Source organism: Tachypleus tridentatus, chromosome 13, assembly GCF_004210375.1.
Source record: "Tachypleus tridentatus isolate NWPU-2018 chromosome 13, ASM421037v1, whole genome shotgun sequence".
Classification (NCBI taxonomy): Eukaryota; Metazoa; Arthropoda; class Merostomata; order Xiphosura; family Limulidae; genus Tachypleus; species Tachypleus tridentatus.
In genome coordinates, this window is record NC_134837.1 from 225,595,561 (window position 1) to 225,609,957 (window position 14,397).

At 32.8% G+C, this 14,397-nt stretch overlaps 1 protein-coding gene across 1 annotated transcript in view; it reads right to left on the reverse strand.

Annotated features, from left to right (window-relative positions):
* The window catches only part of Ge-1 (Enhancer of mRNA-decapping protein 4 homolog Ge-1), a 157,723-nt gene that overhangs the window by 53,840 nt on the left and 89,486 nt on the right, over positions 1–14,397 (reverse strand). Inside the window, exons 12-16 of the mRNA XM_076474774.1 lie at positions 14,217–14,388; positions 13,668–13,752; positions 12,463–12,557; positions 9,050–9,550; positions 2,978–3,221 (exon numbers count right to left, since the gene is read on the reverse strand). Coding sequence (XP_076330889.1) covers positions 2,978–3,221; positions 9,050–9,550; positions 12,463–12,557; positions 13,668–13,752; positions 14,217–14,388 — 1,097 coding nt within the window. The remainder of the gene's footprint in view (positions 1–2,977; positions 3,222–9,049; positions 9,551–12,462; positions 12,558–13,667; positions 13,753–14,216; positions 14,389–14,397) is intronic.

The following is a 14,397-nucleotide window of genomic DNA, read 5'->3' on the forward strand; positions in this document are numbered from 1 at the left end:
GGAGAGAATGGAATAAAACATAATGCAGAGACCAAATATGAAATGTGTGTTCTTCTGTTAAATAAACATGCAAGGAGGAAGAATACACTAATCAAGAAGTAAGACTATATGTGAGGAAGCTTGAACATCTCAGAGGGTACTGGTTAAACACGACAGGTAAAGTCAGAGTGATAGCACTGTTGGACTGGAGAGGTAATGACAAAGAAAAGTAAGAAAGAAGGACAGAAGAAGGTGCCATAGAGGATACTATGGCTGAGCCAACAAGTACAAAGATATCAGAAGGACATAAAATGGAATGTCCAGAATTTGGGAAAACAAAAGAGAGAAAATAAGTAGAAGGGTAGGCACAGAGAAAAAAAATTGGGCCAGTCTTGTTGAATGCATCTCCAGCTAAGGCTAAGGAAGGAGGAACAGAATACTAGAAAAGAAGTAGGTTATTAAGAATTGGTAAAAACATTTAAAAGCTGAGTTTCCAGATGAATGCTCCAGAAATGTTGGACCAGCACATAAGTAATATCTTTGTTGGCCTTGAGAGACAATCTATGACAAGAATTATAACACCCACAATAAAACAAGTGATGGATTTGGAGAGACAAAATGTTGTGGTACAAATGACCTGAATTAAAGTGGCAATTGAGACATGCCTCCTATCTCATCAAGAAGACACTTGTAAACAGTAGGAGATTCAGATAAGAGGAAGAGAAATACTCACTATGGGAATAATTTTATCCAGTTACCAGGTGAAGTACCTAAGTAAGCAAGGATGCAAAGAATGTACTGTCCATTGTAGACACTACAGATGAGCACTTCCTAAGAGGATATACGAGATTCCATGGAAGCACAAGCCACCAAAAGAGAGAGCCTACTACACAGTGAGGGAAGGAGAGAGCATAGAAGATGAAAACAATTCCTCCATATCCCTAAAAAGAAATAGAAAGCTGTCCTGCAGATACATAAATAAAAGAAATATGAGTGTGATGTGACTCCTCCAAATTGAACCAACCAACCCAGACGTGCCATCTCCCAGATGAAGAAAAGAAGACAGCTGTAACAGACTTGTTAGTTTAGAGCCAAATGATAAAAGAAGCATCCGAGATGTTTACCTAAGTCTTACCAAGATCTGGGACAAAAGATCATCATAGAGTGAGAAATTCCTCATAGGAATCAAGTATGGATGAGAAAATTAACTGAAATAAGAAAGATACAAGACTCAATACCTATCTTCAGATTCCCTTGGAACCACAAAAATATAGTAGGAAAACCTGGAAAAGAATGAGAAACTCATCCAATAGTAACTGCAGCCATTAGAATCAACATTACCATGTTTCAATATTGGCAAGAAACAAAATTCCCTGAAGAATGTACAATAATGAGAACAGAAGACATTGGAGAATGAAAGAAAAAAAACAACAATAAAGGTTAAGGCTCTCCAATAGAAATACCACTACTCAACAACTAACTCCAAAAAAATCAAACAAGACAATTCTTACTGACCCAGAGCCTACAGAACAATCACTGCAATGATTGACAGCCCCAAAATCTATGAGTAATGGAAGGAGAAATGGCAAGTGGTGAAAGAAGGAGGCAAAGGAAAGATCATAAGGCAAAATCACTAACACACAGTTGCAACATATGAAATCAAAGCAACAAACATGCCACTAAAATCATACAGGCTGATGAAATGAACCAGACAAAAGCTTAAAAGAAATAAAGGAGGCAAAAGTAATTGAATAACAAGGGCATCAATGCCCCAACCAACTCTAATAAAAGATCAACCATTTAAGTAAAAATACCAAGGAAAATAAACACTCATTGCAGAAAAGAAGTGAACGAGCATCTGTCAAAAATCCCACAGGGGAATAGTGAATGGTCACTGAAAGAAGACTAAAGAAAAAATAATGGAAGAGTAGTGCATGTATGACAAAAAGAAGAAAACCTAAATCTAAAAAAAAAACAATCTGACCCACAAGCCTGAAAGAAAGACTCCAGAGCTTAGGAGTCAAAGAAAAGCAATACAATACAAAGGTATGCATAGTCATATAAAGAAATGAAGGAAAAATGACAAAAATCCCAAAGTACTGATAAATGTGATATATCACATGTAAATTTAATATGAAGAGGAAAAAATATTTTCAAAAAACGTAATCACAAAAGCATAAAAAACTATAGTATAATTAAGACAATGAATATAATATTATACGAGGCACAGTAGGTAGAGGAAAAATATATCAAAATCACACCACAAACAAGAAACATAGGTAGAGGTATGTTAAGAACAAAAAAAAATTCAGGTGCATTAAAAAAAACACAATCCAATGCAGAAGAGCTGTCACTTCTCTTAAAAGACAAAGAAAATCCCAATGCCAATGTAGCTGATAGGCTATTATGAACAAAGTTGTATTATTTCAGACCAAAAAAAAAAGGATGTTACTAACTTTTGTGAAATAATGTTTCTGTAGATAATTCCACCAAAAAATGCCACAAGCAAAAAACAAAAACAAAATATCTTTAAGCAAATGCCAAATCGAGAAGTGATGATACTGATACAGTGTAGAGAAAATTGGTTATGCTAGAATGGCATGTCACACTTCTATTAGTGGAGGATTATTGCAAACTTATTATGTGAAGTATTACAGCTATATCACATGTAATCACATGAGGGCAAGTGAAAACATCAAGATTGTGCATATAGAAAGCAGCATAAGTTTAAAAAGTTATTATGTAAACAAATATACCAGAATTTGTTTTTGACATTAAAACTTTAAAATGTGACAAATAGACCAAATCTAGCATTTTACAAGCTAAACTATATCAACAACTAAATGAAACCAGCATCTATGGCTTCAGGATGTTTTTAAACATTAATATTCATTATTCTACTATAATCATATTACATTATATGGATCACACTTATTCATACTTACAACACAACTGAATAAAACTTTGGAACTTAGAAATGAAAACATAAAAATCCTACCCAGATCCAGAATTGGCAAGTCTATAATCTTTTGTAGGGTCTGGAGCATGAGGCCACTCCATACTTCCAAACTGAGCCTTATGACTGAACTCTGATAAAGCAGTTACAGATACAGTAGAACCATTGCATATTAGACTCTCCCCCATGGAGTAGGTAGACTTATTGTCTTGATAACCAAGTTCCTCTACCAATTCTTCTGTATGTTGATCTTCAACCAACTCTCCATCATCCTGTTTTTCAAGTTCTATAAATCAGAAGATAAAAGAAAATCATCACCTTCCTCCATTTCCAGACCCAAATCAACAAACAGCTACATATTAACGTCAGTTAAATTTTCATCTTTGAGCCTTTCCAGATCTATGCATTTACTTACAGTTAAACCTTACTTTCAGTCATTTATACTTCCTTCTGTCATCATGCACTTAACTCAGCATCAAATCAAACAAATTCTGAAGAGAAAACATTATAGGAAAAGTGAATGTGTATGCATCAAGTTTAAAAGCCCAATATATTTTAATTTTCAAAACTACAAATTAAACAATACTGAATAAACTAAAAGGAATCAAAATTCAAGTATGAAATATGTGTGTAAAACCTCTTCACAAAGTTTCAAACCATTATACTTTAAGATATCAAAGAAATTTCTTTAAAAAACATAAAACAAACACAAACAGCTGACTATAAAATCACCTACTTTGTATGAATTCACGATTCCAATCGTACCACAAAAACACTGATACATTCATCATATGACATGTAAATCATGATATATACACGTTTCAAATGACTTCTTGTCTTTTCTTTCAATAAAACATTTTTTCCACAAATGTTATCTAAACACATTTCTAGATGCACACATGCATCTGTAGCACTTACTCTCCATAATATTTGTGTAATGCTGAGTGTATGTTTCAAGTAAATAAAAAAAAAAAACATTACATACTTTTAGTGATATCAAGAAAACCCACTTGTAGAGAAATATATATGCAAAAACAGCTCGTTTGGGTTGAGAAAATATTTTACGTAGAAGAGCAAACAATGTTTCGACCTTCTGCGATCATTGTCAGGTTCACAAAGAAAGAAAGAGGTAACTGACCGGAAGCTGACCACATGTTTGGAAGGGGGTTGTGTAACTGAGTGTCGGAATGTAGAGGGCGGTGTTAGATGTTTGAATATATAATTTTATATTATTTATTTTATTATCTTTAATATAGGTGTAAAGGCATTCCTTTATATTGGTTTATTTTGGGTTTAAGTTGTTGTATAAGTAAGGCTTTTTTAATTTTGCATTTGTTTATGTTTGTTTCTTTATTTAGTATTTGAGTGTTTTCCATGGTTATGTTGTGTTTAGTTGACTTGCAGTGTTCGCGAAAACGTGTGAAGGTGACTTTTTATGTTCTTTGAATTTGGTTTTCATTTTTCTACTTGTTTCTCCAATATAGAAGTCGTGGCAGTTATCACATTGTATTTTATAAATAATGTTGGTGTGGTGTTTGTCAGTGTAGTTTTTACATAGTATAGACCTCAGTTTTGTGCCTGGTTTTTGAATAAATTTGGTATTAACTGGAATAACTGCCTCAGGGACCATGGGCAGCACAACTTCACCAATACGGAGTTCAGGATCAAGGTGAATACCCCTTTGAGGGCAAAAGTGTATGGAAACAGTTTTGGAGAGAGAAAAGTTAAAGCCACTTGCTGTGATCCACTTTAGTCTGTAGCTGCTGCTCAATAAACTTCTTGATCAACAACTGACATGTGATGCGGAAGTAACTGACAAAGAGACTGTCTGCAACTGTTGAGCGTAGTTGTTCGCTGATGGCATTAATTTTTATAATGAAAAGTGTTACACCCACGACACAGCCCTGAAAATCTCCAAATTCCTGTGGGAAAGAATGTGAAAGTGTTGAAACCACATGGATCTGGAATTGCCAGTTCATTAAAAATATTTAATAAAAAATTGGTGAATTTCCATGCAACCCATACAAGTGAAGGTCTTGCAAGATGCCGTACATCAACATTGTATCATAAGCTTTCTCAATGTAAAAAAATACAGAAACAAAATGTTGTCACTTGAGGAAGGCTTCCGTGATTGGTGTTTCAAGTCGAATCAGGTGGTTCATGGTAAAGCGCTATCTTTGGAACCCACTCTGAGAGGATAAGAGGAGGCTGTTTGATTCCAGAAACCAAACAACACAAGCTTTAACCATCCTCTTTAAGATTTTACAGAGTCAGCTCATCAAAGCAATTGGATGGTAATTCAAAGGAATCTTGAGTTCCTTCCCAGGTTTAGGGAAAGGGAGTACAACAGCATGGTGCCAAGTATTGGGAAAAACATTATACTGCCAGATCTGGTTAAAAACGACCAGAAGAATAGCAAGAGAGGCAGAAGAAAAATGGCTTAACATCTTGTAATGAGTATCATCAGGTCCAACTGGTGTACCGCCAGACTGATGAAGAGAACATTTAAGATCCACCAGTATAAGGGTGCAATTATAGTCACAGAGATGGTCAGCAAAGAACCAATAATTCTGCCCATGTTTTGATGGCTAAGAAGATGGGAGATGAAGCAGAAGTGCTAGATGCTTGAGAAAAGCTTTTGCTGAGAGTACTGGCGATGCTTTGGACATCAGAAACTTCCTGGCAATCAGAGAACAAGATCAAAAGGGAGGCAGAAGTATACTAATCAATAACCTTTCAAATCTTGTCCCATATTACTTTGAAACTGGTGACAGAAGAGATGCTAGAGGTGTATTTAATCCAGGACTCCTTCTGGTTTTGACGTCTGACCTGCCACACACATGCACGGGCCGAATGAAATACAATGCAGTTTAAAAATATGGAACACCTATGAAAGGTATCCTATGCCTGTTTTTGAGCTTTGATTGTCATGTGGCAGACAGGATTCCACCAAGGACAAAGATATCCTGAGAAACGTGTTGAGGCTTTAGGAATACACTGAGCAGCTACCTGAACAGCACAGTCATCTATTGATGGCTTATACAAGATGGCAGGATCAAGTTCTGAGAGAGCAGTGAAAGAAGGCAAGTTGGCTTGATCCAACTTCCATCGAGACATTCAGGTTGGATTGCATCGACCACGGCCAGTCTCTCTCAAATTGATAGGAAAATGATCACTGCTCCATGGATTACTGTCAACTCTCCAAGAAAAGTAAGTGAAAAGTGAAGGAGAGCATATAGAAAGATCTATAGCAGTATAAGACTGACTAGATGCATGAAAATAAGTATAAGAACCAGTACTGAAGAGAAATAGGTTGTGGTCCAAGAGCACATGCTCTATAACATGGTCCCCTCCCATCAAAACTAGCATCACCACAGAGGAGATTAGGTCCATTAAAATCCCCCAATAGAGAAAATGGGGATGGTAACTGCTCAATGAGGGCATCAAGGTCTGACTAATTATAGATCTCTTCACAAGTCAGGTAGAAAGAACATATAGTAATGATATGACCCAAGGAAACACAGATGGCTACAACCTCCAAAGTGGCAAAGACAGGGTGGGCACATGCTGATCAACCAGCAATGCCTCCAAACCATGCACTTGTCCATCATACAACCTGTCATTTCTATACAAAGAAAATTGCTGAAGGGTGACTGTATCAGCAGGTTTCAGAAACATTTCCTGTAAGGAGAAACTCACACGGGATGGTAAAAACCAGTCAAATGCTTAATGTCATCTATATCTGAACAAAAACCCCAACAGTTCCAATGGATCAGAGTGGCCATTTTTATTTACATGGAGGATAACTTTATAGGGAGCCCCTTGAGTTTTCGACCATGTTTTTTTTCTTTATTGGGCAAAGGTTTATTGACCTCCATGGATCCTGCCCTGGAACAATTAGACAGGTCTCTGTCTGTGGACAAAGATTCCAATCACTAAGGACATGAACAAATGGCTGATTTACTTCTTGGGGCTACAGAAGAGGATGGATCTGAAGGAAGTGGAACTGGGCAGTCACTTGAAGGAGTGGTAGGGACAGAGATGGAAGTAGACATAGATATGTCAACTTTTTTAATTATGGAGGGCACAAGATTCTTAAGATGTTTTGAAAATGACTCTGTTGGAGGCAAGGAGAAATCTGTTTGCACTCCCACTGTTGAAGTGGAATGAAGTGCAGCAGCATATGTCCAAGATGGAGTTGGGTATAACAAGTTCAGAGCCTCTAGGTAGGTAATACTATTAACAATCTTCAAGCAATGCATCTCTTTTTCTTCTACCCATTTAGGGCAAAAAATACAGTAAGAGGGGTGTGGGCCACTACAGATAACACAGCATGGTTCCAGGTTGCATTCATAAGCATCGTGGTCTTTACAACTACAACAAGCACATATCAAAGAACCATGACATAATGTATTTTTAGTGACCAAATTGCTGACACTGGAAACATCTGAGAGGGTTAGGAATGTACAGCCATAACTTGTAGGTCAGATAACCTGCTAGGACTATAGCAGAAGGACGTGGCAATGTGAACGTTAATATCAGGACATTGATAGAGTCCATAATTCCATCTTTATGTTTTAAAAAAAACCTTTTGGAAAATATTTAAACTGCAGTTTTCATGTTACATGGTCAACATACTTCAAAAAAATATTGACTTTAGCACCATTTCCCTTTTAGACACACAAGTTGGCATATACCACAGGAGTTTCTACTCAATAAGTACATACGTTTGACTTAATTGTCGTGCAAGATCTAAAATTTACAATCTCAGTTGTCTGGGAAGCAGATAAAATAATTCCAACCACTGATGGTTCCCACATTCACCTTTTATACTCTGCCTTCTAGTTATATGTAGTTAGTTGACACAAGTGTATATATTCATTAGAAAGAGCTTACCTTACACTATACTCTAACAATGGTAAATATGAAATTGGCAACAATTTTCTTTACTGTGTACACATAATCACATTCATATCATTCTATGCTTGATTGAATGCAGCAAACACAGTGGTTTCTTAACTAAGTGTGCTATAGTTAAAGAGACAACTTTATTCAGGTTATACTAACCTGTATTCAGGTCTTATTTTTATATTTTAGTTAATTATACATAATGTTTGTTTAAAAAAAACATATTTGGACTGTTTAATGATTTTTTATAATTTTAACTTGTCACCTGGATTTTAAAAGGTTATAAACAAGATAGTGTGATTAAATGTCATCTTGCTTAAGTAACATGCCTATGTGGTGAACCTGCTGAAATGCCTTGGTACAGAACCCATGGGCATTAGTTAACATATGGACAAAAATTATAACAGATGAAGAATTTGAAAAGAAATTAAAATAAACTATAAATGAAAAGGTAAAGAACTGAAATTACATACATAAGAAAAATAGTGAAAGGTAAGTACACATTTTCATTTGTTAATTTTGCACATTTCACTATATCTTGATGTTATCAGATAAAATTAACAATATAGTACAGCAAATGGAAAATAAAATATAAATATTTACCAAAAAATGTTTGATATTTATTTATAAGGTGCTAGAAATTATACAAATGAAGTATGAAACTGTAACAAAAAAAATAGTCTTCAAACTTGATATGAAAATCACCTTGCAGGTGAAACTCTTCAAACTAAACTAAATAATGAATTTATTATAAATAGTTAAAAAAATCAGTGTTTTATATTTCTGAAAATATATACTTTTAGAAACCTGTTGTCAAATTTTAAACAATTTTATCTGCTAGTTTTATTTCTAGAATTAAATATGACAAGAGCAATGCTATCTAATAAAAAATTAGTAGCCAGTTGTCATTGGGTTAACATTCATAAAGATGAAAGAGTATTATTTACAACACCACATACAAATTAAAACTGATTTGACTTTATAAATGGGTAAAAACACCTAAAAAAAGGTACTCAGTCTGTATTTACTTTTACAATAAAATATAACATGTGGTTTATGAAAAGTCAACTATAAGAAAACTGATAATGAATTCAGTATGATAGGATAAGTGAACCAAAGTCTACTGTATTTGGCTAAAATGCTTACTAAACTAATATTAGGTTAAATGTAATAAAGTCATTAAACTTCAATGACAACAAATTTTACCTCTATCTGATGAAAGAATACTGGCAACTTCTTGGCTAGGAGTGCTAGCTGAACTTCGATGGGAGGACTTCCGGCGAGGAATAGAAATTTTCTCAGAGGTTGCCAAAGGTGTATCATGAACTTGACTTGCTAAATTACTGTTATCTTCAGTGTTAGAGGTAGCAAGGTTGGCTTCTTCTGAAGGAGTGACTGGGGGTAGAGGAACTGATGAGGGAGTGAATGAGGAAGAAGAGACAGCTGGTGAACCAGAGGTGTGTGATGGAGAAGTAAAGTGATCTGGAGTAAGAAGAACTTCCGTTGAAGACTGGAAATTTGTAGAGTAGGAAGAAACTGTGCCTGGAGTTACTGGTGTTACAGTGGATAGAGATACTACTGAGGAAGACAGAACAGGAGTTTGTGCAAGAATAGAGGCTGTTGAATTTACTGGATTCTTGTCTACACAGACATCATTTTCTCCATTCTGGTTATCCACACTAATGTCTGACAAACCATCACGATATACTGTTCACACACAAAAAAAAAATCCACTTCAGAAAATTTTTACCATTAAACATTTTCATCATTTAAAGATTCATCTGCAACAAGAAAAATTATTAATCTATTCAGTTCATTGAATGCTGGTTGTTTGATTTACTTTTAAAAATTTATTATATATAGATATTTAGTGCCAGAAAACAAAAGAATGCAATTATGTCTAACACATGTGAAAAATATATTCAAAATAAATTTCAGTGTTGTAATCAATGTTCTGATTCATTTTATTATATTTTCCAAAACAAGATGTTTTCAAGGTTGATATTATTTGTTGGAGAGAAATAGCAATGAAAAAAATAGGGGTAAAACCATAGCAGTGTGTTTTTGAAATAAACTGATACCCTGCATTAAAAAGAGAACACAGATAACACATAGTACCATAGTGGTAAACTTTCTAATTTTTTAGGTTAAACACCTTTACAAGTACTAATTTTCTAAAAGTACCATTCTCTTCCTCTTTGTGAGCTTATGTCAAGAGTATTTTCCAAAAATGTTACAATAAAATAACCATACATTTTGCTATATGATGATATTGTCATGAAATTTACATTAACTGGTACAAAAAATCTTTAAATCCATCAAAGCTCTTACAACTTTTTAAGTGTTTTATCAAAGAATGTTGTGAATAAGTCCTCTTATACCAAAAAATATGAAATCAGACTCTGCAACTACATTTCAGAAAATAATACTTGAAATAAACTGTTTGCATTTTCCAAATGTAACAAAAACATACAGCATTTATTTTACAATTTATCTCTTTTCTTATTCTTTACTCATTTGATTGGCAGCTGACAATAATGCTAAGAATTAAAATGGTAACATGAAATCACCAAATGTCATCCTACTTATAGAAAAGTTGTTTACAGTGAATACATTTATGCTTACATTCCTAAGATTTGTTCTATTTATTCAAGTGTAAACATATTAAACAGTTTTTCTTACAATTAAAAACAGTTACACCTCAGAGTAAACAATACAAAAAGTGTCTGAACAAAATTATCTAAAACTGATAAAATAATTAAAAAATATAGATTACTGCAATAAATAGATATACTAATGGAAGAATTCAACAAATTTATGCCATGCAGTCACATGGTAACAAAGAAGTTGACACCTGCTTTATATGTTTTAGCTTGTTTTGTTCCAGGCTTCTTGTTTCTTTTATCTTAAACTATAACATATTATACTAAGCAACACATCACAAATATTAAAAATAGTTTTTAAACAAAAAATAACTTCAACATTTGTTGAAATTTATCCATGTGTGCATCTTACAATCCACTAGCAATAGGTGCCTAGCTTTACCACATGACTAAGCCCACAATGAAGGCTTTGCACTTACAAAAAGAAGTTTCAACACAATCTTTATACTTTGAATAATGCTTAATGTATAAAACTGAAACATTATATAAACCATAACTAAAACAGGATACCTCAATGGTGATGTCTATTCACTATTTAGCTAAATAATAATGAAAATATACATCATTATCTGCAATTACTGTTGTGTTGCCTTCATTTGAAAATTAGTGACTAGTGATATCACTTTTTGCAATTCAATTTGATTATTCGTAAATAATCCATATAATGGTTATTATAATTAGATCATTCTTTTAGAAAACACACAAGGAAAGACATTGTAATAGATATCCTTTTTAAACACATTTTTATATTCACAATAACTAACAATAGAATATAACTTAGAAAAAGCCAATATCATTACAAAAGTAACAAGTTATGACCTTCTGGAATGTAAAAACACTGAATATAAATGGTCTAACTTTTTTGCCATAAATAAATTCTTAGTGAAGCATCTCATGGATAAACAGTGACTCTTGCACACTTCCTGGTGCAAAACTCTCCCTTCACATTGTAATTATGTTTCCTCCTTTGGGATAAGATGATGAAAAGAGCAGAGGTTATGAGTGCTTCTTCATGAGTGAATACATACATTGTGTACAGTTTTATGTATTACTGAATCAAAATTTAGGTGCTAAGTAATTACATAAATCTGATTTCAATGTTTAATTCTATAATTAATTTTTTTTAACTAACAGTTAAAATATATTAACTGGCAATTTTATTAAGACCTCCATATATACACACATGCACACACTTCCAGAACATTCCATTTACTTACATTCATTGCATATGCTAATCAAGTGGTTGCTTTAGTAAAATAAAATGCAGATTTCTAGTTATTTCAAGGTTTGACTGTGAGACAATGAATACAAGAAAGAATCTCTAATTTTCACCAGGACATAAAACAGATGCCCATACAATAAAAGTACTATTATGAAGAGTTATTTCCTTAGCCAGCCATTCAAAGGCATATCTTACACATTTTACCCAGTAACAACTTTCTAATATTAGTGAACTACCACGTAACTTGATTACAAACAAACCTTCTCTGCACAGTATGAGATAATGATTCAACAGGTTCATCTGTGAAAAAATTACAAAATTCATACTGAAAAGAAGACTTAAGCTTTATTTTTTGATAACATTTTCTAGAATAATCTTCAAAAAATGATTTATGACTGAAAGTGAGTGATGCAAAACAAGCTAAATGATGCATCTATATGAAATTCATCTTAAGGCAAGTCTTCAATACCATATCCAGCTTGAGAAACAGCTTATCAAGTATTTATATAATAAATGCATCTTAACATAAAGAGCAAATCCATCTTTGAGACAATTCAAACTAAATTTATTTTAAGATTTGCTTGATTCACAATCAAACAACACTAACTACATAACTGTTGATAAAACTCCATCAACAGCTCTATAATGTAAATTTACTTTAAATGATTTTAACAAATATTTCAATCAGTAATTCTGCACACAAGGCTTGCTAAATTACTCTGAAAATGACTTACCAAAAGAGTCACGAGATAAGGAACTTAAAGATTCTGAGTTATCCTGAGGTACAGGTACGGCAGATTGATAAACAATTCGACAATCTTGAAGGGACCTTGACAAAATTTAACAGTTCTTCAGAAAATTATGCACATTTTTTTCTTGAATGCAAAGGCCTACACTGACATGTTTTGAAACTTTATTCAAGTGCATTAATCAATATACAAGACCCAATAATTTTTTTTTGATAATTCTTCAACACTGGTCTCACTGAATGTCTAAAAAATTAAAAGCTATGTTATATTATAAAGTAAAGTGAAATATTTATATCTAAATAAAGATATATAAATTGCAATGATAAAAGCTGCAAACAAGTTTTAAAAAGCTATGTATTTGAAAAGAAAAAAATTGATCATAATCAAATGATAAGTTGGAAATTACTGTAAAATATGCATGACTCATATTTTTTCTAACTGTTAGTTGAAGATAACTGCACATAGTTTTGTTCCTTAATATTTTCTGCAAATAATTAATCACTACAATATTTACATTTTTAAGCCTAAAATTACCTAATACTTCTATTTTACAATATTTTTAATCTTACCTTAATTTAGCTTAAACCATCACAAAATGCTTAAAACATAAAGATAAAAGAAACTTTTTTTTTCATATTTAGCTTACTTTTCCTTTGAACATTACTACTACTGTTTTCATTGTTATTGTTTCAGTACATACAATATTGACCCACATACAAGAACAGCACTGTTAAAATGTTTTAACTCTACTGTTAACTGCTCACATGTGCATTTCCAATATTTTAATTTAATTTTGATTTAAATCACTAATTTTTAACATTATTGTTTGCTACCAAAGATACAAGATACACACTACAATTTGATACTGTGACCAATATTTATGTAGCTCAACAGTTACAAACAGATAAAGAGGCAATAATTATGTAAATTTAAAATGTTCTTGTACTAAAATTTATAAACTGCAACACAAAAATAATTCATAGTTATAATATACATAGTTTTTAAAGCCAAGAACATACATTTCTTTATTTCCTGTGCTTGAAATCATTTTGTGGAGAATTTCAGGTTGTTCTAGAAATTTTTCATTTATTATTCTGAGTATTTTTTCAAGATCCTCTTTACATAAATAGAACATTATTTCAACAGAATACTGTATTTTGAAGTTAAAATATTGAAGTTAAAAAAAATACTTAGTATTAATCCAAAAGAGTCTGATCACAGTTCCCTTCACATAAGTCTCAGTTAAGTCATCATCTTCATGGTTATCTTCCAAGTCTGTTATAGAAATTATTTGTTACCTTACATGTAGTAAATGTTACATTACAGACATCAGGAAGCACTACAGTAATATCTTATTTCTTAGGTTAGCCAACATGAAATTACTATACAGCCTAAATCCACAACTGATAACATGGTGTGTGTAGAGAGATTAAATAAAACCTTAAATACAACATAGTTCAATATTAATGACAAGGACAACAAAATTTCAAGGAACCCAGTTAAATAAACTCAGATTTTATTTTAATTATCTACCAATAACTTTGTTCTCCCTCAAAGGGGCTTAGGAAATTTACTGTTGATGTGATTCTGTAAAAAAATTCATTCATGAAAGACTTAAACCTACTTTCACAACATTCAAAATTTTTTCTATGAGACTTCACTTTTATTGAACCAGATTTAATTTTAGGATTCATATATATTTCTCCTTTTCAACCTACTACTTTATTTTTCCATCTCACCTTGTCCCATGTGTTCTACGTGTTCAAGGCCAATTACAGACTTCAGTTTGCAGAATCCTGCATCTTTTATAGATAAACTTAGCACTGGTAGAGTGAGAAAAAACTCTGATACTGAACAAATGTTTGCAACATTACATGCATGGTCTTGGTGGATTTGAAGTACATAGAGACCCTAGGTGAA